Genomic DNA, 22,688 nt, shown 5'->3' with positions numbered 1-22,688 from the left:
TATACTTGTTGTCGAATAGAAATAATACCGAATGAAACTATTCGGACCCATCGTTTGATGCGGGTAAAAGGCTTGTGTGTGTTTGTGTGTGTATATACACACACACACACTAACACGCACATATATTTACTATGAAATAGGTGTTTGTAGACATATTATATATATATATATATATATATATATATATATAAACACAAACTAACACACACATATATTTACTATGAAATAGGTGTTTGTATCCATACATATATATATATATATATATATATATATATATATATATATATATATATATATATATATATAATAAAAATGTGTTTGTATATAAATGTATTTATAATAAAATAGTTGTTTGTATAGATTTTTTTTTTAAAAAAATATGTGTTTGTATACATTTTTTTTATATAAAAACGGATTTGTATATATTTATGTACTTAATAAATACCTATTTTTATAAATAGGTATCTCGTATAGAAAAATATTATTTTTAAAAAGTTTTTATATAGAAAATATAAGATTTTTTATGTGAAAATATGTTCATTTTTTTGTATAAATATGATTTTTTTTAAAGAAAAAACATATTCGATTTTTTTTAGAAAAAATGCTGTAAAAAAACTAAAATTATAATGAATTCATAACAAAATTCTGAAATCTAGGTCAAAAGAGTAAATCTGGACCAATTTTGTAATACATTTTTTAAAATTGGAGCAAAAGTGTAAATTTTAGATCAAATTTGTAATAAAATTTAAAATATGGATCAAAAGTGTAATTTTTGAAAGTTTGATGACTCATTGACCGTGTAAAATGGTTAAACTGAATACGATTATTGGTTTTTGGGACTTAATTGAATAAAAAAAAAGTTAATTACTAAATCGTTTATGGAGCCAATATTTAAGAATTTTTTTGTAATTTTCCCAAAATAGAAAGGTTAGGAGAGTTGAATTTAAAAATGTTTAAATGTGGTGAAAAATGAAGAAGGATATTGTTATTTATAGTCGTTGATAGAAGGTTTAAATTTGATTTTTTTTTTTAAAAGAATGGTTATATTTTGAAAAGGATTTTTTTTTTTTTTTTTTTTTTTTTTTTTTTTTGCAAATTGTTATTTGAAATTGTTGTTGGTAAAAAAAATAAAAAAAAAAAAGAAAAATATGTCAATTTCTCCTTCATCTGGTAATCCTTACCTGGTTTGATCATTGAAATCAACATGTCAAGTTAGTGGTCTGGTTAACACTAAGGAGACATCGGCAAACACCGAGCTCCACCAAGACCTTCATTACTTATTCTACTATTTAATTACAAAATTCTTTCGGATAATTATGTTTATTTTTACATAAATATTAATAGTTTAATACCCGGTCATTTCTTATTATACTATTTAATTTAAAAAATGGATAATTTTGTTTTTTTACATAAATATTCTCTTTTTCTAGATAAATTCCAATATTTATATATTTTAAGAAAAAAAATTGTTCATGTATTCGTAATATAATTTTGTTGTATTTAAAGTTTATTAATATCGATATATAGTTATTAAAAAGAATGATATCTTTTTTTTCATAAAAAAAAAAAAAAAAAAAAAAAAAAAAAAAAAAAAACCCCTAAGTTATTAAACTATATATAGTTAGTTCTTACAATTTTAATATTTTTATATTCTTATTCTAACCATCCCTATTAACCAAATGGTAAATAGTAGATCATATTAATTTTCCATAACAATATTTTGTGTAGCGAGATTCCATAAATTTGCATGTTTTTCTTACTTTTTATGGTTGGTATAATATAAGGTATAATAAATGAGTCTAAGGCTCCGTTTGTTTTTTTGAAACAAAAATGTTTAAAGTCTACGTACCACATCTGTTGATTTGCAATCTTTTGTAACAGAAGAGGGGATCAAACCACTACAACATGTAATAAAAAGTTTATTTGTTTTTTAAACTTTGCAGACTGCTGCAATAAGTTAAAATAAGGTGTGAAGAGGTTTGAAGCAGATGGTCAAATGTTGTGTCACGCAGCACACGCGCATCAGTTTTTAAGTCAGAAGTCTTCTGAAAAACAAACAACTATAAAGAGCCAAGTGCTACGCATGTACTGTGTGGCGCATTAATAAGTGGTTAGAAGTGGTTTTTTTAGAAAAAACAAACAACACCTAAGTAAACTCCTTGAAACATTTATTTGTTCTAAAGATATGGTAATGCAACGAGTACAAATATATGATTATGAAGTTATTGAACTGTTAATAAAAAATATGGAATCAATAATATAAAAAAATGTTATTGTGATTGTATAAATTATATTTCATTGTAAAACTAAAATACTTAATTATTGAAAAACTCTTTTAAGTTTAAAAAATCAGTTTATTTTAACTTATTTTAGCTGTTTGTAGTAGGGATGAGCGCAGTGCGGTTATTAGTCAAAACCTCACCACTAACCGCACATGCGGTTAATCTAATTTCAAAACCATGTGGTGCGGTTATTTTTGCGGTGCGGTTAGACGGTTATTTTTACGGTGCGGTTTATTTTTTTGTGTTTTGGTTATTAACCGTATGAATTTGGTGCGGTTAGTTTTTGTGATTTTTAAGCGCTCTTTAGAGTTCAAACGATTTTAAGAGTTCAAATATATTACTTTTAATAATAATAAAACCATAATGTATAAGACAATTAACTTAAATTACAAAAGATTAATATTTTAAAAGAATCAGATCACTAGTAATTAACAATAAACATCTTAAAATTGTCAAATTTCACAATTTTCTTATGTTAAACATAACAAACAATCAATACTTTTGTCTCATAGAATTTTATCCTTATTTTATTCATAAAACTTATCTTATTTTTAATATTTAATATATTAATAATTAATAAAAAAACTTATACAATAAATGCGGTGCGGTGCGATTTTTTGTGGTTTTAAAAAACTATTAACTGCATCACACCGCAAATTTGAGGTTTTTGAAAAACAGAAAACATTACCATTGGTTTTTATTGTGGTTAAGCGTTTTTTACGGTTAATTTTAATTGCAGTGTGGTTTTGCTTACCACTAAAATTACTTTTTAGACATAAAAAGACACACTTTTCCTTTTCTAAATTATATACAATTGATCCAACTTTTTTTTATAGATTATAAACGTTTTACGTTTAAAAAAGACAGCACCAAAACGTCCTTGAAAAAACAGCACCAAAATGTGCTTAAAAACATGCAAATTTGTGGTGTTTGGTTTTATCGAATCCCTCTTCTATATATGTATACTCGACTACTCGTGTGTATTATTGATTTTTTTTTCTTTTTTTTTGAAAACAAATTTGAATACTGGGCTATTGCAATTCAAAAAGCCTCAAAAAGCCCAGCAGACGAGGTTCTATACTTCGATAGCCGCCACTTTATCTGTTCGGTGGAGCAGTTGGGTAAAAACCAAAAAGTCAAACAAGAAATTTAATTTTCTTACATCTTCCACATGAAATCAATGTTCCACGGATTACCTTTACCAAATTCAAAAAGGCATCACCTTCTTCCATCTTTTACCTTTCTTACAACTTACACACTGATTCATCACTCCCAAAACATAATCTTTATCGTGTCTGTGTAATTCACTAATTTGTCGTGATATTTCTTAAACTGATTGCAAATCTAGTTGTAATCAGGGTTTTTCTTTTCGTGGATACTGTTGAATGACGAGTGCTTCCAAGTTATTTCACAACAGAAGGATTCGGTTTGGTGTTCACAACAACGCCGTCGACGACAAAGACTCAGATTCCTCACCAGCGAAAGGAAATTCCTCCCGCCACATCACCACCAATCGCCGGCATCCGAATCGCCGGAATCTCGAAGCCTCTGACACTCCCTCTCGGCGTATCCACCGTCATCGCCACTCGGTACAACCAAAATTCTCTTTGATATGTGATTTGAACGAACTCTTGACTGTAAATTCTGTCCAAAACAACATTCAGTGTTAGGTATACGCTAAAAAATATGGAATTTGATGGGTAGACATGAGGTTTTCTTGATCTGATCTCTTTTCTTGCTTCTAGGGTTTAGGATTTGTTTATTTTTCATTGAAATTACTCAAATTAGTCTAAACTCCATGCTTTATGATCATCCCCATAATAGGAGCTAGTTCAGCTGGAAGCAGGTGGTAGTCATGATCACTCTCCCTCTGGAAGCATCATCAATTCAGAAGATTTCAGAAGCATACGCAGATGGGGCACCACTGAAAACGATAGGCTTCCAGGAGTTGTGTTACTTGCAAGGGAAAGACTCCTCGAAAGATTAAGAGGTGTTCATGTTTCAGAAAACAGGTATCATATCTTTAATCTTTCTTAATTAGGTGGATTCAGTTCCTATTCATGAATCAAATTGTGACTTAATTTTTGGTATTGGGATACAGTAGATCTTCATCCAGCCTTCATGAAGATGATGACTTATTGTACAACGTCTACAATAGCTTCATTGATGAACCAGTTTCGGGAGTAATAGCAATGCCATCATCGACAAGAATACTTACCCCTGGACTTTCTCAAGATGCCTTAAACTGCTTGTTGATAAAGGTTTACAAATACGATGAAAAAATTAATGAAAGCTCAAGTGCATCAAGGGAGTGTAGTATTTGTCTTGAAGGTTTTGAAGATGGTGATGAACTGATAAACCTTCCTTCATGCATGCACAGATTCCACTCCTGCTGTTTGTTTCCTTGGGTTGAGGTTTGTGGGGCCTGCCCAAACTGTAGAAAAGTTGTGGTTTTAACTAGCAATTAGCAACAAACTTGTTTCTTGATTATATTTGTTGTGTATTAATATCCTTGTTGTCTTTTGCGTTCTAATTCATGACACCTTAAATATAGAAGATTACAATCCTAACAAATAAGAGGATATCTTGTTTCCTAGCTTACAAAATCTCTTATCTATACAATATTGTATCATAATTTGTTCCAAATATGTGGAGAATCTTGAGTAAATTCTCTATCACACATCCATAGTAGTAGCGGAAGTAGATCTGAAGCTTAGATTGTATATGAAGTCAAGGAATAGATGTGTTGATGGCCTGTTTGTGATGAAATCCTTGTTGGAGTTTTTGTTAGTTTTAGTAGGTGTGAAGGTTGTCCAACGTAGGTGGGAATATGAATGTTTTATAGCCTTATTAAGCTTTATATGAATGTTTTATACGTTGGGAATATGAATGTTTTATACGTAGGTGTGAATGTTTTATACGTTGGGAATATGAATGTTTTATAGCCTTATTAAGCTTTATATCATCCATTTAACAACATGGGCTAAGAACCTAAGATGGGCTCGACATTGGATTAATGGCTGTGGGTTACGAGTTTGCTACTAGCAACAATATATTAAGGTAATTCGGATAAGGTTGGTTTTTTGAAGGTATGACTGTGAAAGTTGTAACAGTTATTGAAACTGTAAAAACAATTGCTATTTTGAGGGTCTATAAGAAGTCAAGGACACTTGCAGCATCCATACCATTTCAAATCCTATTGTTTTTTCCTATGAAAGCTTTCACTAGATTCGTCAGAAACTAAGTTCTGGTGCATGAATTTAACTATAGATAGTTGTCAGACGATCATTGGATTAATGGCTTTGGGTTACTAGTTAGCTATTAGCAACAATATACTAAGGTAATTCAAATGAGGTTGGGATTTTGAACATGAGTGTATTGAAACTTAAAAAAAAAAAATTGCTATTTTGAGGATCTATAAGAACACTTGTACCATTAACACCACTTCAAATCACCTCGCTTTTCCGTTGAAAACATTCACTAGATTCGTTGGAATTAAGTTCTCGTGCATGAACTTAATTATAGATAATTGTATCCTAAATTCAAACGTTAATGAACTATTGCATGGATTTGTCTTAGGACATTAATGCAAACCTTTAAATGTTTGTTTTTCTACAATTCTACGTCATATTGCAGTTTATGTTTTATATATATATATATATATATATATATATATATATATATATATATATATATATATATATATATATATATATATATATATATTGCAGCTTATGTTTTATTTCCAGGCATGATAAGCATGTAAATGGACCACTAAGACCTAGTAAACATGTAATGTATAATCCAGATCCAATAAACATGTAAATGAACCACTAAAACCCAATAAACATGTAATGTATAATCCAGGCCAGTAAGCACGTAAATGGACCTAAGGTCCAATAAACATGTAATGTAAGTATTAGGCTCAATAAACATATAATCGATTTTTAGTTCGTTTGTTATTACATTGTTTGTTTTAGCTTGATTGTTTACCAAAATAACATAAAAAACAAATTTTTTGTTATGATGACATTTTTGGCACATTAAGCCAAAAATTTATAATTTAGGCACATTTTTTGTAAGATTGACACTTTTGGTCCCTTAAGATCAAAACTTTACATTTATGGGCTTATTTCAAATAAAATGACATTTTTAGCCCACTTTTGTTAAAAATAAAATTTTCGGCCCAATATTATAAAAGTTGACATCTTCGGCCCAATTATATAAAAATTGACATTTTCGGCCCAATTATATAAAAGTTTACATTTTCGACCCAATTTAATAAAATTGGCATTTTCAACCCTTTTTAACCGAAAAACAACATCTTTGACTCAAATTTTTTTAAAATGACAATTTAATCCACAAAAGTTATAATTTTTCCAATTTGGCCCATAAAACCGTGAAGGCCCAATTTAAGCCCATTTTGTGAAATTTTACTCTTTTAGCCCTTTTAAAACCATGAATAACATAAAGACCCATTTTTATATAAAATGACTCTTTGGTCCTTGAAAAACTGTAAGTATCATAAAAGCTTCATCTTTTTGTTTATTTGTAAAAAATGGTCCCTTTATAAGATTTTGTTTAGTTTTTCAACATCCCTAACATGTGTAACACTTTCATCTTTATGGTAAGTTACATAAAGTGTTTTAGTTTACAAATATAGTCACGATTTGATAGAGTTTTTGAGATTTACGAAGTTTCTTCACATAATCACAACATATAACTTAGAAAACACACTTAAACATGCACAAATACATAGATCTATCACATAAGCAACTTTTATTCTCCCCCAAAACATAATAAAAACCGAAAACAAGGGGTATGAACCCACTTAGGGGTGTTGGGTTCGATTTTGGTGAAGGATGCGGGAGATTCTCGGCCTTGCTTGTTTCTTGAGGAGAGTTTTCGAGTCCTAGGGACTTCTAAGAACATGAATCACGGTTTAGAATGTTAGTAAGTGAAAGATTTATCATATGAAGTTAAACACTTTAAATAGAAAGTATTTTACCAAGTATGAACTTTAATGGAGTGTTCTTAAACACACACATCAACACACACAAATTTCTTGATAAGAATTGAGAGACCTATTTAGAGTTATTAGAGGATTTTAGGGATTGAAGATGGATGAATTGGGGTGGGGTGTAGGATCTTTGGCCGTAAATAGAAAGGAAAGAGGAGAGATATTGGAAACTTTTGCATGGAGGATAATAGGTTTCTAGATTTATTTGATTATCTTGATACATCATAGATAATTATGTGTTGTCAAGCTTAAATTAAATCTTCTTCCATTTCCTTTTTTTTTTGAACCGTGAATGGGGCGAGGGAAGGAAAGAATTTGATGTTAGGCTTGAATTGAATATATCCGAAAATATAAGGTCTACTAAAGGAAGTTTTCGGCCCATTGGGCCTATCTATGTGTTTACGACCCATTAGGGATAATGAAATCATTTATGGCCCGTCATGGCCCATTAGAGATAAGATGAATCATTCTAGGCCGACATGACCCAAAATGCTTTAGTTTCATGGATGTGGGTCCAACTGGAGCCCAAATAGGGTTCCTTGGCCCAATTTAATCAAACTGAGAGTTTATTGGCTTAATAGGCCCAATAAAAGGATTCTAGTCCAATCTGAGTTTGAACCAGAACATTAGGGTTATAACCCACAGTTGAGTGTATGAAATGCTTTGAATTAGGTTTTTGGAATGAACATCATGTATTATCAAGCTTAAAGTTACAGAATACCTCAGAAGTTGATTACATATTGACATAATTTCCTAGCCGAGAGTGCTAGTTGTGACATCATCCCCTCGTTAGAGGAAATTTCGTCCCGAAATTCTTTTGAAAGGTAGGATCATGAATGAGAGAATAAGTGAGGGTACTTCTGCTTCATCTGGTCTTTGCATTCCCATGTGAATTCCAGTCCAAACTTAGCGTTCTATCAAACCTTCACAATCGAAATGCGGCTCTTTTTTGTACGCTTCACTTCCTTATCCATAATCTCGACCGGTTTTTCGATGAATAAGAGATTCTCATTTATTTCGATTTCTTCTAAAGGAATGACACGGGTTTCATCTGATAATCACTTCTTTAAATTCAAGACGTGGAACACGGGGTGTACATTGCTGAGCTCCACAGATAGCTGCAACTTATAAGCTACTGGACCAATTCGGGCAAGAATCTCGAATGGACCAATATATCGTGGGTTCAGTTTTCCCCGTTTCCCAAAACGGATCATCCCTTTCCAGGGAGAGAATTTCAATAACACCCAATCTCCGACTTGGAATTCCAGAGGCTTTTGCTGTTTATCAGCATAACTCTTTTGTCGGTCTCGCGATGCTTGAAGTCAAGATCTAATTTGGATTATCTTTTCTATAGTCTCTCGAATGATTTCTGGTCCTGTAAGAGTGTTATCTGGTGATTGCCCTTTTGCTAGTTAGGTGTTACCCACCTCAGCCCAGTATAGAGGCGAACTGCATTTGCGACCATATAAAGTCTCAAAAGGAGCAACCTTAGTGCTCGTGTGATAACTATTGTTGTATGAGAATTCAATCAAGGGCAAGTGGGTATCCCATGACTTGCCGAAATCAATCACACATGCTCGGATCATGTCTTTTAGTGTTTGAATGGTCCGTTCGCTTTGGCCATCAGTTTGAGGGTGGTAGACAGTGCTCATGTCTAACTGTGTTCTCATTGCCTTCTGGAGTGACTGCCAAAATTGTGAGGTAAATCTACTATCCTGATCCGAGATTATAGATATCGGCACTCCGTGGAGTCTCACGATCCCTAACTTGGAATTCCAAAGGCTTTTGTCGTTTGTTAGCATAACTCTTTTGTCGGTCTCACGATGCTTGAAGTCAATATCTAATTTGGATTATCTTTTCCATAGTCTCTCGAATGATTTCTGGTCCTGTAAGAGTGTTATCTGGTGATTGCCCTTTTGTTAGTTGGGTGTCACCTACCTCAGCCTAGTATAGAGGCGAACTGCATTTACGACCATATAAAGTATCAAAAGGAGCAACCTTGATGCTCGTGTGATAACTATTGTTGTATGAGAATTCAATCAAGGGCAAGTGGGTATCCCATGACTTGCCGAAATCAATCACACAGGCTCGGAGCATGTCTTCGAGTGTTTGAATGGTTTGTTCGCTTTGGCCATCAGTTTGAGGGTGGTAGACAGTGCTCATGTCTAGCTGTGTTCCCATTACCTTCTGGAGTGACTGCCAAAATTGTGAGGTAAATCTACTATCCCGATCCGAGATTATAGATATCAGCACTCCGTGGAGTCTCACGATCTCTTTGATATAGATCCATGTTAATCTTTCCATCACAATTCTTTTATTGGAAGGAAATGAGCAAAATTTAGTTAACCTATCGACGATTACCCAGATAGCATCCAATCCGTTTGCCGTCCTAGGTAATTTGGTCACGAAGTCCATAGTAATCATTTCCCGTTTCTACTCGGGTATTACTGGCTCTTGTAATAGTCCCGAGGGCTTTTGGTATTCCACTCTCACCTTGGTGCAAGTGAGACACTTGCCCGTGTAAGTGGCGATCTCCGCCTTCATATTTGGCCACCAAAAATGTTGCTTAATGTCCAGATACATCTTATCCGAACCCCGGATGTACGGAATTTCGCATCTTGTAGGCTTCGTTCATAATCTTTTCTCTGAATCCCCTAAATTTAGGGACAGATTCTGTTAATGAAATAATATGCTCCGTCCTCTTTGGCTTCAAAGTTTTTATCCATCCCACGTAGTGTTTCATTCGCGATGTTCTCCGGTTTCAATGCATTTGTTGCCCACGCCTCGCTTCGGATGGGTGACACCTGTCCTCGCATACGCCCAGCGTCCGAGTACGCCTCACGTACAATGTCCTTACGCTCTGCGTTTTAGCCTTCCTCGGTCCACAAGCAGCCACGTCGCACCAAGCCTGTTCGGACGCGTGTTGTACGATGCGAGCCTTACACCCAGCGTAGTCCGAGGCCTCGCGGGGTATAAAAAAGGGGCGAGGGTCTCCAACTTTTTCACACATTTTCTCACTCTCTTTAGGAACTTTCTCTCTCTAGCCCCTTTTGAGTTCCCTAAAGTCTAGGTGAACCCCTAGCACCCGAGGGAATCCCCGAGGCTCCCGGAGTCCCAAGAAAAAGGGTCTTTCGGTTTCGAAACGCTGCTCCAAATAAAGCCCGATTTTCTTTAAAATCCACTGTAAGTGAGCTATGCTTACACAATTTTTAATATAGCTTTCAAATAATTATAGTAATGTTATTAGGTCCTTAAAATAGTTATTTCGGCTATTATTATGAGTTATATTGAGTGTTATTTAACGCTTATATAATAATAATAATAGTTAGATTATTAATTAGTTGCGGTTGACGTTAAACTAAACCCTAGTGGTATTAATACTAGGTTTTATCGAAGGAAAATTGTTTTGAGAGTATCGAAGCGATGTCCGAGTGCTGAGTCACCACCTTTCAAGTGAGTGCATGGTCCCTTTCATCTTACACATAGATATGAAGTATTTTAATATAAATTACGTGTTATGTGTGCATATTGTCTGAATACTTGTTGTCTATGCTGATGAAAGATATTTATACATGTTTTAAATGATGTAAGCTGTATAAAGTATTTTATATCTACTAAATATGTTGGGTAAAACATGGGTAGATGAATGATGAGGGATAAAAGTTGAAATAGAGGAACATTAGTAGTACGGACCTAGTGCCCTATAGGTATACATTGGCAACAGTGGACCTAGTACCCTATAGATGAGCACTGGCAGCTGCGCTGCAACCCGTAGATGATTTAGATCTATGGTAAACGTCCTAGCAGTTGCGCTCTAAGGACAGTATCGACAGCTGCGCCTAATAGGGAGCCTTATGACCATGACAGTAGCGTTTAAAGGTCAATACCGACATAAGCGCCTCATAGAAAATATCCCAATTCTGGCAGCTACGCCTAAGTGATAATATTAGCAGCTGCGCTTGACCAATGTGTCATTGGCAACAATGGACTTCATATTGTTTCCTTAGGATGATCCTTAGGAATGAATGAACAAATGTTAGTTGATCCTTAGGGTAAAATCCTTAAGAAGATAATGAGAATTGGTAATTGGGTTGATTGTTTGATGTTTAAATACAATAAAATAATTATATTATTGTGGGTTGAAAACCCTATGTACTCACCAGGTTTCCCAACCTGACCCACTCAGTTTATTTATATCACAGGTGTTGATATGAAGTCACATTACACTGAGAGATTTAAAAGAGATGTAGATCACTAGTGTAAATAAATGTAAGTTCTGTTTATGCTTATGTTTTTGTGTTAATGATGACATACCAAACGTTTTAAAATGAATAAAATACGTTTCTTTGAAAATGTTTTGATAACGTATTTATCGTATTTTTATGGGAACAAATTCCGCAACATTTTTATGAAAAGAAGTACTCTGATTTTTATAAAGCATAAACAAAATCGGCCTTTTCTGGCCGTGAAAATGGGGATGTCACATATGTGGTATTTTGAGGGAAACTCGCTAAACATTGTGCTTACCTAGTTGTTTATTGTCTTAGGTATCGTTAGTTATCATGTGAAGACGAATGCAGGACTGTACACACTAATCAACAGCATGAAGATTTTGCGTTCTTATATTACTCTGATTTTCAATAATTGTAATTGAGAATAAATGGTTCTTAATTTGGATGTTTACCTTAATAAAAATACAATTTTTGGTCGTGAATTTGGGATGTTACACATAGTGGCAAACTGGTCAAAGAATGTTGGGGAGAACCATGCGGGAACCTTGTGTCCCCGCTGCTGTGCTGGCTGGTTTTGTGGCTAGGTATAATGCTGTGAAGGGACCTGAAAGTGGTCCTATTGATATGGGGCTGTTGTGTCTATGGATGGAAGTCAAAATGGTCATTAGCTTTAGGTATCTCATCATCATCCTCTTCCTCTTCCTCTTGCCCATCATCCCCATCATCCTCATAATGAGGTAGTACACCCGCACGAGGGTCAACTGCTCTCAGGGAAATCGAGTATGGGGTTTGCTTGGAAAGAATGAATCACCGATCCATTTTTGTCACTGTCAAGCCAACTGTATGTATGTATCGCCCCGATATTATAGCATCTCCATTCGTGCGGGAGCATCACAATCGAGTAGGAAGTTGGGTGGGTTGTCGATAGGTAAGTACTCAGGGGCAGGGAAGTCTAGGCCGACGGCTCGGCCTATGATAGTAATAAGTCCCCCGATGTAAATTTCTCTCGTGGCTCGTTATTATACGAAATCACATTTGTCGAGGAAGAATGTAAAGAAACTAGGACTGTTATTCACTCTCATGCAGTGTAGGAAGAAGAGCTCACATCTGTTTATTTGGCAGTGCTTCATATGAACGAATATGATTTTTAAGAGAATCTGGTGCGCTATCCGCCAACAAAAATGAACAACATGCTTTTATCGGCTCGAATTAAAGATGTCTAAATAATATTATTCTCGTGTAACATACAATTTTCCTTTACTAATTTGCTATCAATTTGCTTAAATTTAACCATTTTAATTCGAAAATCGAATAAAATAACCAAATCATAAAATTGATTATCCAGTGAAATAAGTTAAATATTTATCCGAGATCGAGCGCACTTGGTGGTTATCGAAAGATAATTACCGGTATTCGAGGTCAAACCTATCTATTCAAATTTTAATGCGAAAAATGAAAATATCGCTTGAAGAAACTTCATAATGCTTCACAAGAAGTAGTTGTTGGTAAATCCAACAACCATATAATCTGCTGCGACTTGTCCACCTCCGATTCATTCATCGATTGATATGGCATCATCCATCCTACAAGCGTTGATGTTGGTGGGCGCCTTATCGCTGTGTATCTCTTCCAGTGAGTGTTTAACTGGAGACTCGATCATCGAACATAGTCAGTCTGTAGACGGTGGCTTGTGTTTTAATCTCATCGGACCTTCTGGTTATAATTGCTTAGAACACACGGTGACTTATCTCTCTCGCTCTCTCACCTTTTCCGTTTCTATACAACTTTATATCGATTACTTAATAGTGTATTTAATACTTCAAAATTTAACTTTATATCGATTACTGAATAGTGTATTTAATACTTCAAAATTTTGTCTGATTGAGATTTTCGGAGAACACTACAGTGACAGAACTAGAAAAACCTAAATTAGTTTGATTGTGTAATGGCATCGCGTTTTCCTGGTTGTTCATTTGTCCTATTTTCCATTGCAGAATGTTGAACTCCTGACCTGTTGTCCCAAGAGTAAATGTTACTGAGAAAGGATATCTATTGTCATTTGAGACTTTGTCTGTAATAGCAATTCCTTTTCTTGATTGTTATGTATTTTGTTCATTTTCTCCATTAGAGAAGCTTGGATTGAGAATGTCCGATTTAGAATATGCAAGTCAGGAATATAGTTCATACTGTGACTTTCACTTCTTAATCGGCTAAATTGAGTTGTTTTGAATTAAATTAGGTATTATTTGATAGCTACTTAATGTGATTAGTCCACTATCTACTCAAGTATGACTGGCAGGGGGTTCTAGCTATCTCTATATTTGGTAAAATATGCAACATGTTTATAGTCAATGAGGTTTGATTGAATCATAGAAACTGACTATTTGTCACATGTATCTACTTATACGAAATTAGCACTGAGACAAACTTTAAGATTTGGTAAAGACCCAATAATTTGAATTGACGATTCATCACAATATGATACAAGGATACATATGTATAAAGGTAAAGGGTAACTATCTTAAATAGAAACTAAGAATAATGCTAAATGGGAGAGATCTCTTACCTTATGGAAAATCTAATAAAGATGATGAATATACAAGAAAGGAACTAGAGTTCATTTGAAGGATTTGCAAGGACTCTTGAGGTGATTGTGTAGAGCATTCCATGCTAATAATATGTTTGGATCAAATTCTGACTGTGTTAATCAAATAACAGACTGACTAACTTTCCTAATGTGTGTATAAAATAACTTCAGGCTCAAACAAAGGATGGTTTCTTGCTAGGGCTTCAACGTGTGTCATCAGGCATTCTTAATTTGGGAGCACAAACCGCACCTCCAGTTTTGCTCCTACACGGACTCTTTATGGTGACTGACTTTACCACAAATTCTTAATTTACATCTTTATAGTTATGGAATATGAACATGAAATCATAACTTTAGTTCAAAATAAACTAAATTTTTAATCAGGGTGGTGATGCTTGGTTCATGGATTCCCCAAATGAATCATTGGGTTTTGTTCTTGCTGACCGTGGTTTTGATGTTTGGGTTGGAAATGTTCGTGGAACAAAATGGAGTCATGGCCATGAATCTTTATCAGATGGAGACAAGGTGAAAAATAGATTATGTTACATTTTTATAAACCTTTAGTCATTAATTTCAAATGCTATATGTTTAATTGCTTTTTTGTTTTGGCCCTGATTTAGGAGTTTTGGGATTGGAGTTGGGAAGAGATGGCTCTTTATGATCTTGAAACAATGCTGAGTTATATAAATTCCAAAACAAGCTCCAAAGTTTTTGTTGTGGGACATTCACAGGTTTTAATTATTACACTTCAAATTTATTTTGTAAATTTGTCTTATAAAACTACATTGCTAATATATAGTGTCTATGTATTCTGTTTTCTCAGGGAACAATAATGTCATTGGCTGCTTTTACTCAACCAGATATTGTTAGCATGGTTGAAGCTGCTGCTCTTCTTTCTCCTATCTCATATTTGGATCACATCACATCTAAACTCGTTCTTAATCTTGTTCATATGTATCTTGATGAGGTCTCTTTCTATTCTTCAAATTCATTCAATCATTTTTTTTAAAAAAATTTATACGTAAAATTTTCTTCATAGGCACTTGGGTTACTGGGAATGCATCAACTGAACTTGAAGAGGTTAATTATTTTTCCATTTTCCATTTTCTTTTTTCTGAACATTTGAGTGTCTAAATCAATAAAAAACATGATATATATATATATATATATATATATATATATATATATATATATATATATATATATCTACACTGTTTGTTTTCAGTGACATTCTCACAAACATGATAGAGTCTGCTTGTGATGGGCATTTAGATTGCAGTGATATGTTAGCATCCATTACAGGTTATTCTTTTACTAATTTGGTTTCTAGTTTACTAATTGACCAACTTGTTTAACTATGTTGCTGATATTTTGCGTAAATTACAAATTGGTCCCTGGGACTCTCTGATTTTGGTTCCATTTTTCAAGGATTCTTTTTGATTTTGGTTCTTAGTTCAAGGTTCAAGGTTGTAGGGACCAAAATTGTTATGAAACCTTAAAACAAGGACCAAACTTTAATTTACTCTGCATGTTGCAGGTGAAAACTGCTGTTTTAACAGCAGCCGTGTGGATGTATATCTTGAATACGAACCTCATCCTTCATCTGTAAAGAACTTGAAGCATCTTTTCCAAAGTCTCTTTCTGTTTCCTAATTCCTTATTGTTTTACAATTACATCCAACATTTTATACATTCGTGTGACATTTTCATTTTATATATATATATATATATATATATATATATATATATATATATATTGATTTCCAGTGATACGCAAAGGTACATTTGCAAGGTACGACTATGGAAGTATAAAGAATCTGCTACAATATGGAAAACTGAAGCCACCAACATTTGATCTTAGCAAAATCCCAGAATCATTGCCAATTTGGATGGCTTATGGGGGAAACGATGCTTTGGGGGATGTGATTGATGTGGAACACACACTAAAAGAATTGAAATCAAAACCAAATGTTTTGTTTTTGGAGGATTATGGCCATATAGACTTCTTGTTAAGCACAAGAGCATATGAAGATCTTTATGACAACATGATCAACTTCTTTAAGTCATGTGGAAATTTGAATGTCCAGTAGCCTTTAAAATCTCTACTTTGGGAACCCAAATCTTTAGCCAATCAATGTATAGATGTTCCCATGTACATTTTGTTTTAGGAGTTGTAACTTATGCAATAAACTTAATTTATAATTTGTATAATATGCTTCATGACAAAGATGCCCGAGTAGCAGAAGTGAAAAAACTAAATATAATTGTAAATATATTGATAACTATTTAATGAAAAACATGGACACGCAATACATGAGAACAATGGTATTGGAGTACCTCCCATTTACCACATGTGTAATTTTTTTTTGCCGAATCAACTAACTGCAATTTTCCCCCTTTGGCCCTTTATGAGCAACCATCCCAAATATTTCTGAGTTTTGTAACCGTATACATTTAGTTTTTATGATCGGTTATTTCAGGTAAACCGGAAAAAATGACTTAAAAGGGTAATATATTTCTTATTTTGTATACATTTAATCCTTAATATTTTTTTTGCACATTTAGTTCTTAATATATTTTTTTTGTTGCAAAATAAATCCTTATTCTTTTTATACATATTCAGTACTTATGATTGATTTTTTTAGGGTTTTCTCACAACATCCTACGCGGTACAATCGGTAATAAGGCATCCGGGGATGTTCATGCTTATGGTTACCGCGACATCAACTGTTTGGTTGTTTAGTTCTTGTGGTTTGACTTAGATCTTGTGTTTTGAACATCACAACATTTTCATACGATTACAGATTTTAACGAAATTTGTATCCACATGATCGTATTTGAGTCTACTACAATTTTTCGTTTAGATTATTCCTAATAAAAATAATATATTTTTAATTACGATTTTATAAAAAAAAAACATGCATACATTAATAAAGAATGCATGGATATAAGATCGTAAGTAAAAATGTATTACCTTTTAACGAAAGTAATCTAAATGAGAGTTGTTGTGGTAGACTCAAATACAAACGTGTGAATATAAAGATCATTAAAATCCATGATCGTTTGAAAAAAAATTGACGTTTAGAACACAAGACCTAAGTCAAACCACAAGAACTAAACAATCAGCCGATACAACAGTAACCATAATCATGAACATCCCCGGATACCTTATTAATGATTGTCCCGCGTACGATGTTGGGAGTGATGGGTTTTAGGTAAAACAAATAAACTAGAAAAACAATTCCTAAGTTCACATGCAACCTATTTTGGATCTATGTTTTAACTATTGAACATATAACTTTGAATTGCAAAACAAGAACCCTAAGGAGAGAGGCTATTTTCAAAATTAACCAATTAGGGTTTAAGAGTTACATACCTTTCAATTGTTATAGCAAACAATTGGTAATCCTTTTGATCTTGATCTTCTTGGAAGCTTAGCACCACAAATGTAATGTCTCTAATGGAGTTACACCCAAAAGCTAGCAAGAATGAAACTTGAAGGAGAGAGAGAGAGATTAGGGTATGCAATTTTCAGCCCTAGGGTTTGTTCAAGGAAGGAGTGGTCGATTTTAGGTGCCAGGAGGCTCCTTATATAGCTGATGGATCTAGGGTTAAGGGAAAACCCTAATGTTCCTTTGCTTGGGGCCTAAGCTTATCCAAAGGCCTTATCCAAGCCCCTTGGATGAAATCATTAGGGCTTCCCTTATAGATTTCGTCCACCCCCTTTCAAGGAGGTTCTGGAACCTTCCACTCAACTATTTGATAATTGCAAACTAGTCCTTGTACTTTATAATTAATACAGTTAACCCCAAAATTAATTCTAATTAATTTCTACCTAACTATTAATTCAACCTTATGATTTCTAATTAATATATCATTCTTTTAACATATTAATGAATCATTTATATTAATTTATCAATCTTATAACAAATCAATATCTCTCATTTCATAATTTCCTTGTCCAGTTGCTAGGTTTGAGGGCAGCCCAAAAGGATTGTGCTGCTATCAGTTCCAGTACATACCAATTAGAGTTATGAGCTTAGACACCTATTCCAACAGTCTCCCACATGGATAAGTTTGTAACTATAATTGCTAGTATGACTTCTAAATTTGACTAGCAAATTGTAGCTTCCAAAAGTTGTTGCCGAACTTTGACCCAGTCAGTTACGTGTCCTAAGATAAGTGATCACATGACGCTTCATTCTACTAGATACATAAGAAATGGAATGTAGCGAATCTCTTTGTCCAGAATCTATGTTTCCCGATTTCTGATTTATGATGATGTAGGACTTCTAATTGAACACATCAATCTAGTCCTATCACAACTAGAAATTCTATGCTTTGTAACAACAACAATGATAACATTTGTGAACCAAAAATGTGAAAGCATGTATGATGTTTATTCAATAATAACTAAGGTTTCATCAAATACTCTATACAAACACTGCTAATTGTCAACTAAAGATTGGAAACATTATAAATCCCAGTTGAAGTCCATTTGGACTAGGATTTTCCTTATTGGGCCTAATGGGCCAATATGCTTCTAATTTTGACTATTTTGGGCTTAGAACTCTTAAATGGGATCTAATTGGACCCACTTTCACTTATTTTAACATTTTGGGCCATAATGGGCCTAGAATGAAATAAAATACCCTTATTGGGCCATAACAAATCTAATTAGCCCTAATGGGCCATAAAACTCATTCTTTTATACAAATTGTGTAACGATCGTCTTCCGAGGTATAAATTTATTTAAATTCTCAAATTTTAATTTGGGCTATAATAGAATTGTATATGGGAGTGGGCCTTTTGTTTTGGGCCAAATCATAGCTTGCCCATAAGCCATATGTGGGGCGTAACCCGTTGTACGCTGGGTGTAATGGTTAAATGAAGCACGGGGATGAGAAGCATACGCGCAGCGTACCATAGGGTACGCCCAGCGTACGCGGCCTGAGGAAAAACCCTAATTTTAGGGGTTTAAGGCTATATAAACCCCATTATAGCCTCCTTCTCTGTTTCCCCATCAACCTCCTTACTCTCAAGAAAACCCTAATTCGTTCTTATCCTCTCTTTGTGTGTGAAGAAGCTTTTGTGAGTGTTTCAAGGAAAGGAAGTAGTGAAGAAGGAAGGGAAGAAGTTGGAGAAGAAGCTTGAGCTCAGAGATTTGGACTTAGCACCCTCTTGGTCATCAAAGGAAGGTATAAAGTTCTGAACTTTCTTCCTCTTTCCTTCTAGATCTAGGTTATGGAAGTTTGGACCTTTTTAGGTCTAAAGGTTGAGTCTTGATCTTGTAAGTCGGATTTGGAGCTTGGGTTGCCATCCTTAAGGCTCAGAAACATCTTCCTAGCAATAAAGTTTCAATCTTTGTGGATTATATGGAACCGTGCATGAGATCTAGTTAGCTACATGGAAGTAGAATGTTATTTGTGAAAGTTTGAGCCTTTATGAGACTTGTAAGACATCAAGTAAGCAACTTTATGGCTTAAGTCATGGAATGAGCTTAGGATCTGGATTTGTAGCTTTTGGATCGTATTATTTAGCACTTAATGAGATTTTGGCTTAACAGAGCTGTACGTTGGGCGTACAAAGAGGTACGTGCCACGTACAAGCCAGCAGCCAGTACGCTCAGCATACCTTGGTGTACGCCCCGCGTACGCTGCCAATTTGGGATTCGAAGTGTTGGGCCTCAGTGTGGGCTGGGTTTCAGGCTTAAGGTCCTTGGGCCTTTATAGACCATCAGAATTCAGTTGCTAAGGACCAAGGATTTAGTATTGCGCTTGAGTAAGGCCCAATAAAGGGGTTCTAGGCCAATATAGCAAATTGGGCCATTAGTGGGCCTATAGTGGGGCCATGGATGGACTTAGAAGGAATTTAGGGTTTTGCGCCATGTTGTGACCCATGCCATAGAAGGGGTAAAATGGTCATTTTACCCATATGAGAAACCCTATTATGATTTAGTATTTTATTTCCCATGATAGTTGGGAAGCAGCCGGAGCAGCAGTCAGGGATTTCTCATTTAGGAGTTCAACAGTCAACATCACGAGGTGAGTTTTCCTTCCAGTAGGAACGGGTGTACAGCCACAATGCCAACCCATTTAGTTAGCAGTCAGTTTCCGGACCTCGGTCCGATGCAATAGTTAGATTGCTTGATGTCTTTGTGATTCAAGCATGTTTTGTGTTATGTGTTCCGGACTGCGGTTCGATGCAGTATGCAATATATATGTTTATGCTATGCTATGTTATGCTCAGTCAGTTTTCGGACTTCGGTCCGATGCAAGGGACAAGGTCCCAGTCAGTTCCGGATTTCGGTCTGATGCAGTTAGTTCCAGAATTCGATCCAATGCAAGGGACAAGGTCCCAGTCAGTACTGGACTTTGGTCCGATGCAGTTTCCGAACTTCGATCCGATGCAAAGGACAAGGCCCTGGTTAGTTCCGGACTTCGGTCCGATGCAGTGGGCAAGGCCCAGTATGTGTTTATATGTTATTATATGGTCTGTGGTAGTTTGGGGGAGCTCACTATGCTTCGTGCTTACAGTTTCAGTTTTGGTTTCAGGTACTTTCGCAAGTAAAGGGAAGAGATCGGGATGATGGCATCGCACACACCATAGCTTCAGTTTTGTCCTGGGAGTTGATTTAGCTTTTCATAGATATGATTTGATACAGTCTTGATACAGTTTTCTCGTGATACTTTGTTATGGTTTTGAGATATTGAAGTATGGGTTTTATTTTATGATATTGTTATGATGGTTTTAGTAATTATTAAACAAAAATTTTTGGGTCGTATTTTGGGATGTTACAATTTAGTATCAGAGCCTTGGTTTGAGGGATTCGGGTACACCTTCGGGATTTTTTTGAAAGGAACTTAGAAAGAAAAAGAGTTTTGATAAAGAGAAAAAGGGTGTGGTGTGTGCGATCAGCCAAGCTCAAGTAAGTACTCCCAAATTACCCATACAAGTTTATATTATTAGTTTCAGTTTCAGTAGAACAACATGCTAGTATAGGACTAAGGATCTAGGAGGATGCCTTATGTGCCTGCTTTATGTGTTTCAGCTTGATGTGAATTGCATGCTAGTAGTGAGTAGACAGTAGTCGAATAGCCTGTGTAGGTTATGCCTAATAGTATGAGCTTAGCATTATATGTTAGTATAGTTTCTTGTTATGAGAATAATTTTCATGAGTATGTTCCCTTTATCCGAATGCAGCTTGCTTTGTGCTTTCTGGAACTCTGATTGATGGGAGCTAGCCATTAGGTGAATACATCACGTCACATGTGGTTAGGGTTGAATAATCTCAGAGTGTCGGATTTGACCATATTGCGCAGCTCTCGTTTGAGTCTAACCGTTGTAGGGACGAGTCTTTTACTCGAAGGATCATTTAAGCCTCATTACATGTGATGGTATTCAGGTGGTGGCTAATTAGCATTACAAGGATGCCTTCAGCAGCCGCAGACTGGTTTAGGTGGAGTCAAAGGTTTCCCTAGGGCAAGCCTAGGATGTGAGTAGCAGAAGTCAGTAGCAGTAGAGTGACTTAGTGGAGTCAAGGTAGTTCTTGAGGAAAGTACGGATAGATGTGGAAGGTAGTATGGGCCCGTACTACTGAAAGCAAAGGATTCGTACTCGAATCAAGGAAGGTTGAGATGAGACCAGGAAGCTTGTAGTAGCAACGATCCCTCGAGATATTCCAGTGTACTAACGTTTGCCATGATATGTTTTCAGAATGGTGGTTTTGCGACCTAGGCCAGCAGCCAGCAGTTCAGGTGCCGGAGAGGGATCAGGATCAGGCTCGGGAGCCGAGCATCTAGATGAGCAGACTAGAGAGTTTTTCACTTCAGAGGTGACCTGTATCTTCTTGAGCAGACTCCATTGATCTTTGGTTCATTCAAGGAGGGTATACTAGAGTTGATGGAGGAGAGACTAGGAATATTTCGTGCTGAGGTGGCGGCCATGATTGGGTCGCGCATGCTTACATTTAGGGAGTTCCGGGCATGTGGAGCTCCAGATTATCACGGGGTGCAGGACCCCATAGTGAGTACTAGATGGTTGGCGGATGTGGCCAATGCTTTCTGCATGAGCAGGTGTCCTGAGGGGGACAAGGTCAGATTGGCATCCTGTCTTCTGAAGGACAGGGTACGAGATTGGTGTGAGGAGGTCGGGCATGTCATTGGAGATGATGCAGCTTTGGATGCTATGACCTGGGCTGACTTTACTGCTAGGTTCAAAGCTGAGTTTGCACCAGTTATTGAGGTGTAGCAGTTAGCTAGGGAGTTTCTGGACCTCACCCAGACGACAGAGACAGTGGCGGAGATCACCACCAAGTTCAGGAAGAGGGAACTTTTCGTTCCTCAGTACGCAGCTGATAAGGAAATGAAGAAGGCCCAGTATCATGAGATGCTATGGAGTGATATCCGCTTATTTGTGAGCCGGTCCAGCTGTAAAACGCTGGATGACATGATTGCTATGGCGAGAGAGAGAGAGAGAGAGAGAGAGAGAGAGAGAGATTGACCTTGAGATGGGGAGAAAGAGGAAGCCGGAGGCGGCTCCAGGTATAGGGAGTTCAAGCAAAAAGTC

General features: G+C 35.5%; 2 protein-coding genes across 3 annotated transcripts; both read left to right on the top strand.

The window, feature by feature from the left end:
* The first annotated feature begins 3,271 nt into the window (after window positions 1–3,271).
* Window positions 3,272–4,878, top strand: LOC145047385 (putative E3 ubiquitin-protein ligase RHY1A). 2 transcript variants are annotated; one of them, XM_078995641.1, is made up of 3 exons: window positions 3,272–3,871; window positions 4,107–4,294; window positions 4,384–4,878. In XM_078995641.1, the coding sequence occupies exons 1-3, from the start codon at window positions 3,668–3,670 to the stop codon at window positions 4,748–4,750; spliced, it is 759 nt and encodes a 252-aa protein (XP_078851767.1). In that variant the 5' UTR covers window positions 3,272–3,667; the 3' UTR covers window positions 4,751–4,878. The 2 variants fall into 2 exon arrangements, with proteins under 2 accessions (XP_078851767.1, XP_078851768.1); XM_078995642.1 differs by having other exon boundaries at window positions 3,477–3,871; window positions 4,387–4,878.
* Window positions 4,879–12,955: 8,077 nt separating this feature from the next.
* On the top strand, window positions 12,956–16,331 carry LOC145047383 (triacylglycerol lipase 1-like). Its single transcript, XM_078995640.1, has 9 exons — window positions 12,956–13,273; window positions 14,293–14,403; window positions 14,506–14,646; window positions 14,742–14,852; window positions 14,945–15,088; window positions 15,161–15,201; window positions 15,347–15,423; window positions 15,659–15,754; window positions 15,888–16,331. Exons 1-9 carry the CDS (start codon window positions 13,103–13,105, stop codon window positions 16,208–16,210), a joined length of 1,215 nt encoding a protein of 404 aa, XP_078851766.1. The 5' UTR covers window positions 12,956–13,102; the 3' UTR covers window positions 16,211–16,331.
* Window positions 16,332–22,688: the final 6,357 nt, after the last annotated feature.

This window comes from Lactuca saligna, chromosome 5 (genome assembly GCF_052625555.1).
Source record: "Lactuca saligna cultivar CGN05327 chromosome 5, ASM5262555v1, whole genome shotgun sequence".
Taxonomy (NCBI): Eukaryota; Viridiplantae; Streptophyta; class Magnoliopsida; order Asterales; family Asteraceae; genus Lactuca; species Lactuca saligna.
Note: the sequence above shows the minus strand (reverse complement) of the source record. Positions and strands in the feature narration are given on the sequence as shown.

What these genes read in the sequence shown, in the direction of transcription:
- LOC145047385 (XM_078995641.1), top strand. Translation starts at nt 3,668, where the DNA reads ATGACGAGTGCTTCCAAGTTATTTCACAACAGAAGGATTCGGTTTGGT. An exon ending in TCCACCGTCATCGCCACTCG is followed by an intron (nt 3,872 to 4,106) that starts GTACAACCAAAA and finishes TCCCCATAATAG; the next exon opens with GAGCTAGTTCAGCTGGAAGC. An exon ending in GTTCATGTTTCAGAAAACAG is followed by an intron (nt 4,295 to 4,383) that starts GTATCATATCTT and finishes ATTGGGATACAG; the next exon opens with TAGATCTTCATCCAGCCTTC.
- LOC145047383 (XM_078995640.1), top strand. Translation starts at nt 13,103, where the DNA reads ATGGCATCATCCATCCTACAAGCGTTGATGTTGGTGGGCGCCTTATCG. An exon ending in TCCTACACGGACTCTTTATG is followed by an intron (nt 14,404 to 14,505) that starts GTGACTGACTTT and finishes ATTTTTAATCAG; the next exon opens with GGTGGTGATGCTTGGTTCAT. An exon ending in TTCATATGTATCTTGATGAG is followed by an intron (nt 15,089 to 15,160) that starts GTCTCTTTCTAT and finishes TTTTCTTCATAG; the next exon opens with GCACTTGGGTTACTGGGAAT.